The 19,096-nt window shown below is 47.4% G+C and overlaps 1 protein-coding gene across 1 annotated transcript in view; it reads left to right on the top strand.

The window, feature by feature from the left end:
• The window catches only part of BTK (Bruton tyrosine kinase), a 477,293-nt gene that overhangs the window by 372,531 nt on the left and 85,666 nt on the right, over positions 1-19,096 (top strand). Inside the window, exon 14 of the mRNA XM_075835606.1 lies at positions 17,391-17,562. Within this exon, the coding sequence (XP_075691721.1) occupies positions 17,391-17,562 (172 nt within the window). The remainder of the gene's footprint in view (positions 1-17,390; positions 17,563-19,096) is intronic.

Raw genomic sequence — 19,096 nt, 5'->3', positions numbered from 1 at the left:
TGAACCCAGCCTGAGAGAGAGAGAAATCACTTTCCCTGTGAAAAACAAGAAGAAGATTTCCATCTGGATTTTCTATTTCTATTTAAACTGCTGTAAATTGCCACATCTGTATTAGCCTGATGAAGACGCCAGTCCGGCGTTGAAACGCGTAGCTTGTCGACTTTTCATATTATTATTGAATCACGAACTTGGTTCATCTTTTTATTGCCTATCTGTAAAGGATCTGCCAGGCACTACGTCTGGGTATACTCCCAGGATTAATCAGTCGACACCTGAGGCCAGACCTCTGAGACTGACACCTGCTCCCACCAATCAGGGTGGCAGGCTCAGGAGTGGGAGAGCCTATCGCGGCCTGGTCAGTCAGAGTTAGCTCCGCCCCCTGTCCATTTATACCTGCCGTTTTCTCTTCCTCCTTGCTTGTTATTCTTCTTGGATTCCTGGCCCCACTGCTGCCTTGCTCCAGCCTGCTTCTGCCGTGCTTCTTCTTGGATTCCTGGCCCCACTGCTGCCTTGCTCCAGCCTGCTTCTGCCGTGCTTCTGCCTTGCTTCAGTTCCGTTTATTATGCGTTGCTCTGCCCCTGGCTTGCTTCTGCTCCGTGCTCCCGTTTGTATACTCCACTACTTCCTGATCCTGACTGGCTCATTCACCGCTCCGTTTCCTCGCGGCGTCCCGTGGGCTACTGTATTCCCTTGCGTGTTCCCTGTTTGTACTCCCTTGCACTTAGACAGCGTAGGGACCGCCGCCAAGTTGTACCCCGTCGCCTAGGGCGGGTCGTTGCAAGTAGGCAGGGACAGGGCGGTGGGTAGATTAGGGCTCACTTGTTCCCTTCACCTCCTTCCTGCCATTACATAATAACAAGCCTTTACCTAGTCTACCATTTCTTCTACGCTGACGCTATCATGGACCCCCTTGAGACCCTGACCCAGCAGATGCAGGGCCTCTCCCTACAGGTCCAGGCCCTGGCTCAGAGGGTCAATCAGTCTGACGCTGCCTTTGTAGTACCCCTCACCTCACCTTTAGAACCCAACCTCAAGTTACCTGACCGGTTCTCAGGGGACCGTAAGACTTTTCTCTCCTTCCGGGAGAGTTGCAGACTTTATTTCCGCCTAAGACCTCACTCCTCAGGTTCCGAGAACCAGCGGGTGGGTATCATTATATCCCGACTCCAGGAAGGGCCCCAAGAGTGGGCCTTCTCCTTGGCTCCTGACGCCCCTGAACTTTCCTCCGTTGATCGGTTTTTCTCTGCCCTCGGTCTCATTTACGACGAGACTGACAGGACTGCCTTAGCCGAGAGTCAGCTGGTGACCTTACGTCAGGGTAGGAGACCTGTTGAGGAATACTGTGCTGATTTTAGAAAGTGGTGCGTAGCTTCTCGGTGGAACGACCCGGCCCTAAAGTGCCAGTTTAGGTTAGGATTATCTGACGCCCTGAAGGATCTGCTGGTTAGCTACCCCTCTTCTGACTCCCTAGACCAGGTTATGGCCCTAGCAGTACGACTTGACCGACGTCTCAGGGAACGTCAGCTTGAACGTTTCAATGTTTTCCCCTCTGACTGCCCTGCGATTCCCCCCGAGGTCCCGTCTCCTCGCTCTTCCACGGAGGACTCGGAGGTACCTATGCAACTCGGGGCCTCCATGTCCCCTCGACAACGTAGAGAGTTTCGCAGGAAGAATGGTCTCTGCTTCTATTGTGGGGACGACAAGCATCTACTGAACACCTGTCCCAGGCGCAAGAATAAGCAGCCGGAAAACTTCCGCGCCTAAGTGATCATCGGGGAGGTCACTTGGGCGCACAGGTATTTCCCGTTAATACTAAACGCAATAAGATTTTGCTTCCCTTTCAGGTCTCGTTTGCTGGCCGGTCTGCCACTGGCAGTGCCTTCGTGGATTCGGGCTCATCTGCTAATATCATGTCTGTGGAATTTGCTATGTCTCTAAAAATGCCTTTTATTGATTTACCTTATCCTATCCCGGTAGTGGGTATCGACTCCACTCCTCTTGCTAATGGTTATTTTACTCAGCATACTCCTGTTTTTGAACTCCGTGTTGGCTCCATGCATTTGGAGCAGTGCTCTGTACTGGTGATGCAGGGATTATCGTTCGATCTGGTATTAGGTCTTCCCTGGTTGCAGCTGCATAATCCCACGTTTGATTGGAATACTGGGGATCTCACCAAATGGGGTAGTGAATGCCTGATGTCATGTCTTTCGGTTAACTCTATTTCTCCCCGGGAGGAGGTAAACACGCTTCCTGAGTTTGTTCAGGACTTCGCTGATGTGTTTTCTAAGGAGGCCTCCGAGGTGTTGCCCCCTCATAGAGATTACGATTGCGCCATCGATTTGGTGCCTGGTGCCAAGCTTCCTAAGGGGAGGATATTTAATCTTTCATGTCCTGAACGTAAAGCTATGAGGGAGTATATCCAAGAATGCCTGGCCAAGGGTTTCATTCGCCCCTCGACTTCTCCTGTAGGTGCTGGCTTCTTCTTCGTGGGGAAGAAGGATGGTGGTCTTAGGCCGTGCATTGATTATCGGAACTTGAATAAGGTCACAGTAAGGAACCAGTATCCCCTTCCTTTGATTCCGGATCTTTTTAATCAGGTTCAGGGGGCCCAATGGTTCTCTAAGTTCGATCTACGGGGGGCATATAACCTTATCCGCATCAAAGAGGGGGATGAGTGGAAAACTGCGTTCAACACGCCCGAGGGTCATTTTGAATACCTAGTCATGCCCTTTGGGTTGTGCAATGCCCCTGCCGTCTTCCAGAATTTTATTAATGAAATTCTGAGAGATTACCTGGGTAATTTTCTTGTAGTGTACCTTGATGACATACTGGTGTTTTCCAAGGACTGGTCCTCGCACGTGGAGCATGTCAGGAAGGTCCTCCAGGTCCTTCGGGAAAATAATCTGTTTGCGAAGACCGAAAAATGTGTGTTTGGGGTACAGGAGATACCATTTTTAGGTCAAATCCTCACTCCTCATGAATTCCGCATGGACCCTGCCAAGGTTCAGGCTGTGGCGGAATGGGTCCAACCTGCCTCCCTGAAGGCGCTACAGTGTTTTTTGGGGTTCGCTAACTATTACAGGAGATTTATTGCCAACTTCTCGGTCGTCGCTAAGCCTCTTACGGACCTCACTCGCAAGGGTGCTGATGTCCTCCATTGGCCCCCTGAGGCCGTCCAGGCTTTTGAGACCCTCAAGAAGTGCTTTATCTCGGCCCCCGTGCTGGTTCAGCCCAACCAAAGGGAGCCATTTATTGTGGAGGTTGACGCGTCCGAGGTGGGAGTGGGGGCCGTCTTGTCCCAGGGTACCAGCTCCCTCACCCATCTCCGCCCCTGTGCTTACTTCTCTAGGAAGTTTTCGCCCACGGAGTGTAACTATGATATTGGCAACCGCTAACTTTTAGCCATTAAATGGGCTTTTGAAGAGTGGCGTCACTTCTTGGAGGGGGCCAGACACCAGGTAACGGTCCTTACTGACCACAAGAATCTGGTTTTCCTAGAATCTGCCCGGAGGCTTAATCCTAGACAAGCTCGTTGGGCACTATTCTTTACCAGATTTAATTTCTTGGTTACCTATAGGGCTGGGTCCAAAAATATTAAGGCTGATGCACTGTCACGTAGTTTCATGGCTAATCCTCCTTCTGAGAAGGATCCTGCTTGTATTTTACCCCCTGGTATAATTGTTTCTGCCACTGATTCTGACTTAGCCTCTGACATCGCGGCTGATCAAGGTTCAGCTCCCGGGAACCTCCCTGGGGACAAACTGTTTGTCCCCCTGCAATACCGGCTAAGGGTACTCAGGGAAAACCATGACTCCGCTCTATCTGGTCATCCTGGCATCTTGGGTACCAAACTCCTCATTACCAGAAACTATTGGTGGCCTGGGTTGCCTAAAGACGTTAGGGCTTACGTCGCCGCTTGTGAGGTCTGTGCTAGGTCCAAGACCCCTAGGTCCCGACCTGCGGGCTTACTACGTTCCTTGCCCATTCCCCAGAGACCTTGGACCCATATCTCCATGGATTTTATCACCGATTTGCCTCCATCTCAGGGCAAGTCGGTGGTGTGGGTGGTAGTAGACCGCTTCAGCAAGATGTGCCCCTTAAGAAACTACCTAACGCCAAGACGTTAGCTTCTTTGTTTGTGAAACACATTCTGCGTCTCCATGGGGCCCCAGTCAATATAGTTTCGGACAGAGGGGTACAATTTGTTTCCTTATTTTGGAGAGCTTTTTCTAAAAAGTTGGAGATTGATCTATCCTTCTCCTCCGCCTTCCATCCCGAAACTAATGGCCAAACGGAAAGGACTAACCAGTCCCTGGAACAATATTTAAGGTGTTTCATTTCTGACTGTCAATTTGATTGGGTCTCATTCCTTCCCCTCGCCGAATTTTCCCTGAATAACCGGGTCAGTAACTCGTCAGGGGTCTCCCCGTTTTTCTGTAATTTCGGGTTTAATCCTAGGTTCTCCTCCGTTTCCCCTGGTTGTTCCAATAATCCCGAGGTAGAGGACGTTCATCGGGAACTGTGCACAGTCTGGGCCCAGGTTCAGAAGAACCTAGAGGCGTCCCAGAGCGTACAAAAGATTCAGGCTGATTGTAGACGTTCTGCTAACCCCCGGTTTGTCGTCGGGGATCTGGTCTGGTTGTCGTCGAGGAACTTGCGCCTTAAGGTCCCGTCCAGGAAGTTTGCTCCCCGATTTATTGGACCTTATAAGGTCATTGAAGTCCTCAACCCTGTATCCTTCCGTCTGGAGCTGCCCCCATCCTTTTCGCATACACGACGTCTTCCATGCCTCCCTCCTGAAACGCTGCTCCCCGTCCTGGTCCCCCTCGAGGAAACCTCCTGTTCCCGTTCTCACCCCTGAGGGGGTGGAATTCGAGGTGGCCAAGATTGTGGACAGTAGGATGATCCAGGGCTCCCTCCAGTACCTGATCCATTGGAGAGGATACGGGCCGGAGGAGAGGACTTGGGTACCTGCTCGAGATGTTCACGCTGGGGTATTGATCAGGAGGTTCCACCTTCTCTTCCCCACTAAACCGGGTCCTCTTAGTAAGGGTCCGGTGGCCCCTCATAAAAAGGGGAGTACTGTAAAGGATCTGCCAGGCACTACGTCTGGGTATACTCCCAGGATTAATCAGTCGACACCTGAGGCCAGACCTCTGAGACTGACACCTGCTCCCACCAATCAGGGTGGCAGGCTCAGGAGTGGGAGAGCCTATCGCGGCCTGGTCAGTCAGAGTTAGCTCCGCCCCCTGTCCATTTATACCTGCCGTTTTCTCTTCCTCCTTGCTTGTTATTCTTCTTGGATTCCTGGCCCCACTGCTGCCTTGCTCCAGCCTGCTTCTGCCGTGCTTCTTCTTGGATTCCTGGCCCCACTGCTGCCTTGCTCCAGCCTGCTTCTGCCGTGCTTCTGCCTTGCTTCAGTTCCGTTTATCCTGCGTTGCTCTGCCCCTGGCTTGCTTCTGCTCCGTGCTCCCGTTTGTATACTCCACTAATTCCTGATCCTGACTGGCTCATTCACCGCTCCGTTCCCTCGCGGCGTCCCGTGGGCTACTGTATTCCCTTGCTTGTTCCCTGTTTGTACTCCCTTGCACTTAGACAGCGTAGGGACCGCCGCCAAGTTGTACCCCGTCGCCTAGGGCGGGTCGTTGCAAGTAGGCAGGGACAGGGCGGTGGGTAGATTAGGGCTCACTTGTTCCCTTCACCTCCTTCCTGCCATTACACTATCATTAGCAGAGCCTCTTTGGTTCCCTTTTCCCTTTTGCAGTCATTCATCATTGGCAACAAACGTTATGTTTGTTGTGTTTGTGGACCAGGCAGCAGCTTTTTTTCATACATCCTTTCCCTAGTGTTATACCTGCCAGTATCAACACTCTAAGGTGAGCACTTTCTATTAATTTAGTTGCTCTTTCAACATCCCCTGTGTAATCTGCACTATGTGGCGCCGTGTCTCTTTTTCTCTTTTGTAGTTTACAGATCACCTCTGGGACAAATTATTGTCCTGCTTTTTTGGCGTAGTGCAGCGCTGATTAAAAAAATTATGCCGCTTTAAAGCCTAGAAATACCAATCGAGACATCAAAATCGCATCTGATGCACAGGCACAGTGGCTCCCGATCGTCAAGGGACCAGGAGAGGATTCTGGAACAGAAAGCAGCATATTCCATTTTAGGTAGGAGCAGCCAAAACACTTCTGCAAGGGGCAAAAATAAAAAAACAAAAGACTCTTTTGCCAGCGGACAGAAAAAAAAAACCCATGTATCATGCAGTGTTTACATAAGGTACTTATAGGTGCCTAACTGACACTTGGGCTAATTAATTATTTGCTAATTTGTTTTGTGTGATGCAAATTATGGCTCTTCTGTTGGTTATAGTTTAGAATACCTAACCCAGTGTGCTGCCTTCTGACTCAAGGAAAATACATTTTCGGTGAGTAAAATTTACTACTTATACAGGGGTGCTATTTTCCTACTCTTAGCACCACAACTGATGACCCCTCCCTCAGAACCCTCCTTATATAAGCCCAGCCTATGCCAGACACTATCACTCCATTTGGTGTTCTAACAGACCAAGTACCACCCTTAACTTAACCCATTAGCAATGCAAATACCTAGCCCCACTGCTTTTACCCTAGTTGAGCCGCCCTTCGCCACTACTGCGCCATGCTCCATTGCTCTCGTTTCTTGCACTTGCCACTTCTAAAAACATGCTAACATGTGAGTGGGTTGATCTTAGTGGGGTTGTGGGGATGGGAACCATTCTACGTTGTGGCGTCCACGGCCGCGGGCCATCGGGATTACTCAGCCCCCGACGGCTGCAGCCATGGATCTGTGAACACTGGTCCGCTCACTTCCACTCCATTCTGCTGTGTCCCGCACGCTCGTGCCCAACCTTAAATGGCCAGCGCGCGCACATGAAAATAATCATCAATTAACCCTGGACTATAAAAGGGGCTCTGCCCTTTCACTCATTGCCTGAGCGTTGTTGTGTTTACCCGTGTTAGTCTTGCAAGAGTTATCCTGTTCCCAGTGTTCCCATACCTGCTACCTGTATCCCGTGCTACCGTTTGTTCCTGTGCCTTAGAATCTTGGAGTCGTGTTGTGCCATCGGTCATGCCTGCTGTGTTACACCATGCCTGGTGTCTGCTGCTAAGGTCCCATCTGAGCCTAGCCATTACTACTGTCTGAACTGCTACAGATACCCTTGTGCTTCGACTAAATAGACATTGCCTTGGTACACACTTTGGCCAGCTGCTATCCCGTTAAGGCAGTACGGCCCAGTGGGCCCACATACCCACAGATCGCAACAGTACGCTCAGGCCTTGGACCCCGCTGGTCAATCCAAGACCGTGACGACATCATAAGCCATGCAGGTGGATATGATAGTCTGCCAATTAGGTCAGGACCAACGCCATTACACATTGTCTGGATGCACAACCTGCAGTCATTTCAGCATCCGTTCCTGTTGCTCCCGCTGTTCCTCCTGTCGGTACCAGTTCTGACTCCCAATTCTCACTGCCACTACCTCCTCGCTACGACAGAGACGCGAGGACCTGCAGGGGATTTACAAACCAGTGCCAGATCCACTTCAGTCTACGTGCCAGAGCATTTCCTACTGATGGCGCAAGGATCGCATTTATAGCCTCACTCCTTACTGGAAAGGCCCTAGTATGGGCAAACCCTATCTGGGAATGTCAGGGACCAGAGACCTGTGACTTCCAGTGTTTCCTACAGACTTTTCGCACGATATTTGAGGAACCTGGACAAGTCTCCTCAGCAACTGCATCTCTTCTGACCCTTCGCCAGGGGGACACCTCTGTCGGCGAGTACGCCATTCAGTTCTGCACCCTGGCGACAGAGCTGTTCTGGAACAATGAGGCCTTGGTGGCTACATTCTGGCACTGACTGTCTCCTAAAATTAAACACGAGCTTGCAACTCGTGATCTGCCACCTATCCTGGATGACCTCATACTTCTAGCCACCCGGATTGACATGAGGATCCAAGAGCGTTCCCAAAAAGTTTGTCGGGAGAGAAGATTCCCTAAGCTGGCTCCTATCTTCCAGCAATCCCTGTTGCCCTCAACAGTTGACCCACCAGAGGAGCCTATGCACGTGGACCGGCTCAAACTGTCAGCCCAGGAGAAACATGGAAGGCGCACTTCAGGACTTTGTCTGTATTGCTGCCTCAGAGGCCATGTTGTGCATTTGTGCCCTCAGGAGCAAAAGGAACTCCAATGCCTAGGATTGGTTGAAGAGACAACCCAAGCTGGAACTGCACTACATAGAAAGTTCTCCTGGAAACCGTCCATTCCCATGACAATAGTGTCTGGTGAAAAGACGCATCGGGTCTTTGTATATCTGGACTAAGGGTCCGCAGCAAACTTCATCCAAAAAGACCTTGTGGATCTTCTCTCTTGCCCACAGTCCCTCTGGAGACATCTTTGGCTGTTGCCTCGGTGAATGCCTCTACTCGACCAGATCGTATCTGAAACCAAGCCACTGAAGTTCCAAGTTGGAACCCTTCATTCGGAACTAATTTATTTTCTTGTTTTGCCTAAATCCTGTCCTACTGGGTCTGCCTTGGCTCCGACTACATTCCCCAGTCCTGGACTAGAATTCCGGAGAAGTTCTCCAATGGGGCTGCAAATATCGCAGCTGCTGTCTTTTACTGATCCATCCTGTCCAGCCTCCTCTGCCTCAATCATTAGCAGGATTACCCCCTCATTTCTCTCAGTTTGCGGATTTGTTTTCGGCAAGAAGGAGACTGAGACGCTTCCTCCACACCATGCTTATGACTGCCCCATTGAACTGGTTCCAAATGCGTCCCCTCCCTGTGATCAGGTATACCCTCTTTCCTTGCCAGAGACTCAGTCTATGTCGGCCTATATCAAGGAGAATCTGGTAGAGGGGTTTCATACAAAAATACTCCTCCCCAGCCGGGGCCGGGTTCTTCTTCGTTAAAAAGAAAGACGGATCTCTTCGGCCATGCATTAACTACCGTGGTCTCAATCAAGTCACGATCTAGAACAAATATCCGTTGCCACTAATTTCTGAACTATTTGACCGCATACGAGGAGCCTAGATCTTCTCTAAACTAGACTTGCGTGGGGCTTACAATTTGATCCAAATCTGTCAAGGTGATGAGTGAAAGACAGAGTTTAACACTCGTGACAGGCACTACGAATACCTGGTAATGCCCTTCGGTCTGTGTAACACTCCCGCGGTCTTCCAGGAATTAGCCAATTACATCTTCCGAGATCTTCTTTATGTCTGTGTTGTGGTCTATCTCGATGATATTATGATTTTCTCTCCAGATCTGATGACTCATCGGAGGCATGTTCGTCATGTTCGACTGCGAAGAATTGTCTGTATGCCAAGCTGGAGAACTGCGTCTTAAAAAAGAACTCTCTGCCCTTCCTGGGTTACATCATATCGGATCAAAGTCTCAAGATGGATCCTGAGAAAGTAAAGTCTGTCCTGGAATGGCCACGTCTTAAGGGCCTGCAGTCCATACAGCATTTTTTGGGATTTGCCAACTTCTACCTGCAGTTTATCCCAAACTTCTCATCATTGACGGCTCCCATCTCTACCCTTACCACGAAGGGTGTGAATGCCAAGGTTTGGACTCCGGAGGCAGAATCTGCATTTAATAGCTTTAAGAATGCCTTTACCTCAGCCTCAATCCTCCATCATTCTGACATCTCGACAGTTCTCGTTGGAGGTGGACGATTCCTCTCATGGTGCAGGTGCACTTCTGTTCCAGAGAGGCCTCAAAGGAAAGGCAGTGATATGTGGCTATTACTGGAGACTATTTTCCTCCACAGAGCGCAATTACTCTATTAGGGATCGGGAGTTACTGGTCATTAAATTGGCTCTGGAGAAGTGGAGACATCTGCTAGAGGGCGCAACCCATCCCATCCTGATGTACACCGACCACAAGAACCTTACATATCTACAGTCAGCTCAATGGCTGAACCCCCGTCAAGCCAGTTGGTTGTTGTTCTTCGCCCGGTTCCAGTTTGTGCTCCACTACCGGCTAATAGACAAAAATGTGAGGGCCGATGCCCAGTCCAGGTCGTTTGAAACAGAGGACACCGTGGAGCCTCCGCAAAGTATCATTGACCCATCCTGTATTATTTCTGCTAACCCTCTGCAAGTTAGAGACATCCCTCCGTGGAGGACTTTTGTGCGGTTGGCAGACAGGATGAGAATCCTTCGCTGGGACACAGCTCCAAACTGGCTGGGCACACGGGTGCTTATAAGAGATCTGATTGCCTGTCATTTCTGGTGGACCACGCTGCCCCAAGATATTGTGGATAAAGTTGGTCACTCCAAGCCTGCCGGTCTGCTCCAACCTCTGCCTGTGCCCAATGCTCCTTGGCAGCATATAGCAATGGACTTTGTCACTGACCTTCCTTCCTCTGCAGGATGTAATATGGTCGCAGTGGTGGTGGACCGGTTCTCGAAGATGGCTCATTTTATCCCGCTGACCGGCCTACCTTCTGTTCCTTGGCTGCCGAATCTCTTCATCCAGCACATCTTCCATTTGCATGTTTTGCCTCTTCATATCGTGTCTGATTGGGGGGGTTCAGTTCACCTCCAAATTCTGGAGAGCCCTCTGTAAACTCCTAGACGTGAAGTTGGACTTTTCTTTAGCCTATCATCCCCAATCTAATGGCGAAGTCGAGAGGATTAACCAAATCATGGAGAATTAACTTTGCCACTTTATCTCCATGCAGCATGATGATTGGGTACAGCTTCTTCCATGGGCCGAGTTCTCGTACACCACCATTCTACATTGTCTACGGTCAACATCCATGAATGCCTCTTCCTGTTCCAGCTACATCCCTGGTACCCGCAGCTGACTCTGCATTTGGAGATTTTCTACAGGTCTGGCAGCAGACCCGGTTCTCTATTCTGCAGGCAGTCGATCACATGAAGCGAAAAGCAGATGCTAAGAGAATAGAGCCACCTCTGTATCTTTCAGGTACCAAAGTCTGGCTATCCTCAAGGAAAATCCCGCTGAGGGTGCCGTCATACAAGTTTTCTCCCAGGTTCCTCGGACCCTTTGAGATCCTACAGCAAATCAAACCTGTCTCTTACAAGCTTTGGCTTCCTTCTCTCCTCAGGATACCCAACTCCTTTTATGTGTCTCTCCTGAAGCCTGTGGTCCTAAACCGCTACACAAAAACGCCTAGCCCTGCAGTTGCTCCCAGTGGTTCTTCCGATGTATTCGAGGTAAAGGAGATCCTGGACTTCAAAAAAGTATGAGGAAGAATGTTTTATTTGGTGGATTGGAAGGGGTTTGGTCCAGAGTATAGGTCCTGGGAGCCAAAAGAGAACCTCAATGCTCCTGCCCTCATTAAAAAGTTCCTCCATCGCTCTGGTCCCAAGAAGAGGGGGCGTAAGAGGGGGGATACTGTAGTGTCCACGGCCGCAGACCGTCGGGATTACTCACCCCCGACGGCCGCAGCCACGGATCTGTGAGCGCTTGCCCGCATCTCTTCCCCAGGAGATGCCAGCGCTCACTTCCACTCCGTTCTGCTGGATGCGCACACGCCCAGCCTCAAGGGGCCAGTGCGCGCACATGAAAATAATTATCAATTAACCCATGATCACCCTGGACTATAAAAAGGGCTCTGCCCTTTCACTCATTGCTTGAGCGTTGTTGTGTTTACCCGTGTTAGTCTTGCAAATGGTCCCTTAGTGTGATCCTGTTCCCAGTGTTCCCGTACCTGCTACCTGTATCCCATGCTAAAGTTGTTCCTGTGCCTTTGAAAGTTGGAGTCGTGTTGTGCCATCGGTCACACCTTCTGTGTTACAGCATACCTGGTATCTGCTGCCAAGGTCCCATCTGAGCATAGCCATTAATACTGTCTGAACTGCTACAGGTACCCTTGTACTTGGACTATATAGAGATTGACTTGTTACACTGTTTGGTGAGCTGCTATCCCGCTATGGTGGTATGGCACAGTGGGCCCACATACCCACAGATCGTGACCTAAGTTATGCTATAGAGCTCTATGATGTCTGTGAACTCCCCTGCATACAGAATATATAAGTGTATGTTCACACAGCGTATTTTAGGCGTATTTACGAAGCGTAAAACGCTCAGAGTACGCTCTGAAATACACTTAAAATATGGCTGTAGTTTCCCATTGATGTAAAAACATGCCTCGTAAAAAATGAAGTGCCATGTCACTTCTTTAGGCGTTTTACAAGCTGATTTTCCATTGATAGTACAAAAAATGCAATGAAAATATGCCTCAAAATACGTTTTAAAATACACTTGAAAATTGCTGCAAAATGCGCTTCAAAAACGCTTGCAAATTAGCTCCAAAAATGCGTGGATTTAGAATCTGTTTTCTTATGAAATGAGCCTTATATTTTTCTGCCTCAAACATAACCCGTGTGAATATACCCTACTAGCTTTTGTACCCGGCGTTGCTCGGGAGGTTGACTTACGGTATGGATAGAGTAAAAGCTCACTATTTAAATACCTCTCAGTATGAATTTAATTGCTACCTCTTGATATGAATTTAATTGCTAGAGAGTGTAAATAATGTTATTGGAGGCATAAAAGAAATGAAATGAAGCAATATATTAATTACAGATTTATATAGTGTTGATTTAGGACTGCATGTTTCTATTCCAATGCCTTCTTGTAAACAATGTTTTTTGTCTTTTTGATCTGGTGCCAAGATGTAGAGATTCTTTCCAGTGCCGACTCTGGAGCAAGCAAAGGAGGCAAACTTTGTTCAATGTACAATCAAAAATAGCTATTCCCTGATTTTAAACCAATGAAAAAATCGGGCTTCAACCAAACAAAATATATAATAGAATATAGTGTGCATTTCCCAGCATTGACCACACGATGGCGCTGCTGCTCAGCGTATCACTAGGCTGCCTGCATTACATTCAATTTAGTGAGATTTCTCAGCATTGACCACACGATGGCGTTGCTGCTTAGCGTATCACAATCGGGTTTCAAACAAACTTTCTAAAATATATAATATAGATATAGTGTGCATTTCCCAGCATTGACCACACAATGGCGCTGCTGCTGCTTAGCGTATCACAATCGGGCTTTAAACAAACTTTCTAAAATATATAATAGATATAGATATAGTGTGCATTTCCCAGCATTGACCACACGATAGCGCTGCTGCTCAGCGTATCACTAGGCTGCCTGCATTACATTCAATTTAGTGGGATTTTTCAGCATTGACCACACGATGGCGCTGCTGCTTAGACTTTCTAAAATATATAATAGATATAGTGTGTATTTCCAAGAATTAACCACACAAATGCGCTGCTGCTCAGTGTATCACTAGGCTGCCTGCATTACATTCAATTTAGTGAGATTTCTCAGCATTGACCACACACTGGCGCTGCTGCTTAGCATATCACAATCGGGCTTCAAACAAACTTTCGAAAATATATAATATATACACCGCATTCCAAATTATTATGCAATGTTATTTTTCACTGATTTTCCTAAATAGTCGATGCAAATGACAGTCAGTATAATCTTCAAGCCATCAACCGTTGGAGTATAATGCGAATTTTATTGAACAAATCTCCTAATGATAACAGATTTTTTTTAGAAGTAAAAAACTCAAAATGCACTGTTTAAAATTATTATGCACAACAGAGATCAAAACATTTTAAAGGTTGTAAAGAGATCTAAAATGGTAATTTGTTGAATTTGCAGCATCAGGAGGTCATATTTACAGAATTCAAAAGCTCTTTCAATCAAAAAAAACTTCACAGGCCAAGTTACATGTTAACATAGGACCCCTTCTTTGATATCACCTTCACAATTCTTGCATCCACTGAATTTGTGAGTATTTGGACAGTTTCTGCTTGAATATCTTTGCAGGATGTCAGAATAACCTCCCAGAGCTTCTGTTTTGATGTGAACTGCCTCCCACCCTCATAGATATTTTGCTTGAGGATGCTCCAAAGGTTCTCAATAGGGTTGAGGTCAGGGGAACATGGGGGGCCACACCACGAATTTCTCTCCTTTTATGCCCATAGCAGCCAATGACACAGAGGTATTCTTTGCAGCATGAGATGGTGCATTGTCATGCATGAAGATAATTTTCCTACAGAAGGCACGGTTCTTCTTTTTGTACCACGGAAGAAAGTGGTCAGTCATAAACTCTACGTACTTTGCAGAGGTCATTTTCACACCGTCAGGGACCCTAAAGGGGCCTACCAGCTCTCTCCCCATGATTCCAGCCCAAAACATGACTCCGCCACCTCCTTGCTGACATCGCAGCCTTGTTGGGACATGGTGGCCATTCACAAACCATCCCCTACTCCATCCATCTGGACCATCCAGGGTTGCACGGCACTCATCAGTAAACAATACGGTTTGAAAATTAGTCTTCATGTATTTCTGAGCCCATTGCAACTGTTTCTGCTTGTGAGCATTGTTTAGGGGTGGCCGAATAATAGCTTTATGCACACTTACAAACCTCTGGAGGATCCTACACCTTGTGGTTTGCGGGACTCCAGAGGCACCAGTGGCTTCAAGTACCTGTTTGCTGCTTTGCAATGGCATTTTAGCAGCTGCTCTCCTAATCCTATTAATTTGTCTGTCAGAAGCCTTCATCATTATGCCTTTATCTGAAAGAACCCGTCTGTGCTCTGAATCAGCCACACATCTTTTCACAGTACGATGATCATGCTTAAGTTTTCTTGAAATATCCAATGTTTTCATACCTTGTCCAAGGTATTGCACTATTTCACGCTTTTCGTCAGCAGAGAGATCCTTTTTCTTTCCCATATTGCTTGAAACCTGTGGCCTGCTTAATAAGGTGGAACATCCTTTTCAAGTAGTTTTCCTTTGATTGGGCACACCTGGCAAACTAATTATCACAGGTGTCTGAGATTGATTATAATGATCCAAAGAGCCCTAAGACACAATACCATCCATGAGTTTAATTGAAAAACTAATAATTAAATGTTTATGACACTTAAATCCAATGTACATAATAATTTGGAACACGGTGTAGATATAGTGTGCATTTCCATGCATTCACCACACGATGGCGCTGCTGCTTAGTGTATCACAATCGGGCTTCAAACAAACTATCTAAAATATATAATAGATATAGTGTGCATTTCCCAGCATCGACCACACGATGGAGCTGCTGCTTAGCGTATTATAATCGGGCTTTAAACATACTTTCTAAAATATATAATAGGTATAGATATAGTGTGCATTTCCAAGCATTGATCATACAATGGCGCTGCTGCTCAGTGTATCACTAGGCTGCCTGCATTACATTCAATTTAGTGAGATTTCTCAGCATTGACCACACGATGGTGCTGCTGCTTAGCGTATCACAATCGGGCTTCAAACAAACTATCTAAAATATATAATAAATATAGTATGCATTTCCCAGCATTGACCACACGGTGGCGCTGCTGTTAAGCGTATCACCAGGCTGCCTTCATTACATTCAATTTAGTGAGATTTCTCAGCATTGACCACACGATGGCGCTGCTGCTTAGCGTATCACAATCGGGCTTCAAACAAACTTTCGAAAATATATAATAGATATAGGAAGTATGCATTTCCCACCATTGACCACACTTCTTGAAAATGCCTTCATAGAGGAGGTGAAACGTTGTGGTTCCATGTTGGATGAATAAATTCACTTTATTTGAGTGCTGCTTCACGTTCTCTTTTTTGGATATCTAACACATAAGGAGAGGTCACTCCTTTATTTTTGAAGCTTTGCACCAGCCTAGTCAGGCATTTGTTCACAGTGCTGCTCCAATCCTCTGCTTTTTTCTATAATAGATATAGTGTGCATTGCCGAGCATTGACCACACGATGGCGCTGCTGCTCAGCGTATCACCAGGCTGCCTGCATTAGATTCAATTTTGTGAGATTTCTCAGCATTCACCACACGATGGCGCTGCTGCATAGTGTATCACAATCGGGCTTCAAACAAACTATCTAAAATATATAATAGATATAGTGTGCATTTCCCAGCATTGACCACACGATGGCTCTGCTGTTCAGCGTATCACTAGGCTGCCTGCATTACATTCAATATATTGAGATTTCTCAGCATTGACCACACGATGGCGCTGCTGCTCAGTGTATCACAATCGGTCTTCAAACAAACTTTCGAAAATATATAATAGATATAGATAGTGTGCATTTCCCAGCATTGACCACACGATGGTGCTGCTGCTCAGCGTATCACTAGGCTGCCTGCATTACATTCAATTTAGTGAGATTTCTCAGCATTCACCACACGATGGCGCTGCTGCTTAGACTTTCTAAACTATATGATAGATATAGTGTGCATTTCCAAGAATTAACCACACGATGGCGCTGCTGCTCAGCGTATCACTAGGCTGCCTGCATTACATTCAATTTAGTCCGATTTCTCAGCATTGACCACACGATGGCGCTGCTGCTTAGCGTATCACAATCGGGTTTCAAACAAATTATCTAAAATATATAATAGATATAGTTTGCATTTCCCAGAATTGACCACAGGATGGCGCTGCTGCTCAGCGTATCACCAGGCTGCCTGCATTAGATTCAATTTAGCGAGATTTCTCAGCATTCACCACACGATGGTGTTGCTGCTTAGACTTTCTAAAATATATAATAGATATAGTGTGCATTTCCAAGAATTAACCTCACGATGGCGCTGCTGCTCAGCGTATCACTAGGCTGCCTGCATTACATTAAATTTAGTGAGATTTCTTAGCATTGACCACACGATTGCGCTGCTGCTTAGCGTATCACAATCCGGCTTCAAACAAACTATCTAAAATACATAATAGATATAGTGTGCATTTCCCAGCATTGACCACACGATGGCGCTGCTGCTTAGCGTATCACATTCGGGCTTCAAACAAACTTTAGAAAATATATAATAGATATAGATAGTGTGCATTTCCCAGCATTGACCACACGATGGCGCTGCTGCTCAGCGTATCACCAGGCTGCCTGCATTACATTCAATTTAGTGAGGGTTCTCAGCATTCACCACACGATGGCGCTGCTGCTCAGCGTATCACTAGGTTGCCTGCATTACATTCAATTTAGTGAGATTTCTCAGCAGTGACCACACGATGGCGCTGCTGCTTAGCGTATCACAATCGGGCTTCAAACAAACATTTTAAAATATATAATATATAACACAAAAATGAGTAGCTGAATGACTTAATATTTGCTTTGTATTCTCCAATGACAGAATACTGAGCCAAAATATGAAGGAGTGAGTGAGGCCTAACTATCATCTTATGAGTGAGACTAATAGTGTTAGTGAACCAGACGATTTTACATTGGTGTATTTACTAGACAGATTTAATGGAAAAAAAATATGATTACAAATACATTTTCATTTTCTCCCTAGGCTCATGGGAGATTGATCCCAAAGATCTGACTTTCTTAAAAGAATTAGGGAATGGACAGTTTGGGGTTGTAAAGTATGGAAAATGGCGAGGACAACATGAAGTTGCCATTAAAATGGTAAAAGAGGGCTCCATGTCAGAGGATGAGTTTATTGAAGAAGCAAAGTGTATGATGTAAGTGATGCTTGTGTGCAACTTGTTTTATTGTTAATGTTTTTTGTGAGACACGTTCAACCATGTATAAAACAAAGGCGTAGCTAGGTTCTCCTACACCAGGGCCAAACCTCTTTCCTGATATGTCCTCCCCCTCGCCATGTTTGCTTTCTCTACCAATCAATTGGGTGTACATTTTTTTTCACATTTTTGTAATGTAACGCGAGCAAAAAAACATTTGTATATTTTACAAGCAATATAGTTATATAAAGAGGATCTGTCACTAGTTTAGTAATGCCCAATCTCCTAGCTAATCTAATAGGCGCCGTCACACTGATAATACTAGTGAAAATTGTGTCCCAAAAAGTTGACATAGGCGAACATGGACAGAGTCTCTAGCAAGGATAGAGGATATACTCTACCACGGGGAAGGGATGCACCAGGGACCAGCTTGAAAATCGGGGGTCAGCACTGCCAGGAGGTGTACCCGGAGGATCCGTACTGCCGTCCGTACTGCCAGGAGGTGTAGTAGGAGGAACGGCAGTTCAGCTGATGTGCAATAATGTTCAATGCCTGGAGGAGTTGGTCCTGTCAAGACCGCCCGCATCGCCTGTAACGTTGTCATGGTCTTGGATCTACCAGCGGGGTCCATAGCCTGAGCTTACTGTCACGTGGGGTACGTGGACCCACTGGGCCGTACCGCCTTGATATTATGGCAGCTGGCCAACAGGACACAGGTCACAGTCTATTGTTCGTATAGGTGTACCTGTGGTAGCTCAGACAGTAGCAAGACAGGCTCGGCTGGGACTAGGCAGCAGACAGGCGCCAGGAGTGGTGAAGCAGGACAGGCGTGGTACTCAGCGCAGCACGGCTCCGACTCAATATGGCACTTGACCAGGATAGCACGGGATACAGGTTACAGGTAGCAGGAACGGGAAACACTGGGAACTGGAAAACACTTAGGAGACCATTTGCATAGACAGACTAGGGTAACGACAACAAAGCTCAGGCAAAGCAGGAAGGTGCAGAGCCCTTCTTATACTCCAGGGTGCTCTGGGAGCAATCAGCTCAATTTCACAACTGTGTGCGCTCTGGCTCCTTAAGGCTGGACTGAGCTCGCAAGCGCACCCTGGTGGTCACTGTGGAACAGGACGGCCACATGTGCCGACATCTTTGGAGAGAAGGGCGACGACCGGATGGAAGGAGTTTTTGGTCAGCGACCACGGATGTTGCAGGCTACCCCTAGGGGCGGAATTCCCGGCCACAGTGTCGGCAACGCTCTGGCTGGTGATTCCGCTCCTGGAGAAGCCCCTGATGTCCCTGTACATGTATATGGATAGTGACATCAGGGGCTTCCCCAGGGCGGAATCCCGGCCAGAGCATCGGCAACAATCTATACGGGGGTTCCGCTCCAGGAGGAGCCCATGAAATAACTGTCCATATATGGACAGGGATGTCAGGCGCTCCCTCTAGGAGTGGAATAGCCAGCAGAACATTGGCGCCCCCCCCCCATACCTTCCCTCCTAGTTGTGCCCGGGGCTTGTCTGTCCCGCCC

The sequence above is a fragment of the Rhinoderma darwinii genome, chromosome 8, assembly GCF_050947455.1.
Source record: "Rhinoderma darwinii isolate aRhiDar2 chromosome 8, aRhiDar2.hap1, whole genome shotgun sequence".
In the NCBI taxonomy this organism is placed as follows: domain Eukaryota; kingdom Metazoa; phylum Chordata; class Amphibia; order Anura; family Rhinodermatidae; genus Rhinoderma; species Rhinoderma darwinii.
Note: the sequence above shows the minus strand (reverse complement) of the source record. Positions and strands in the feature narration are given on the sequence as shown.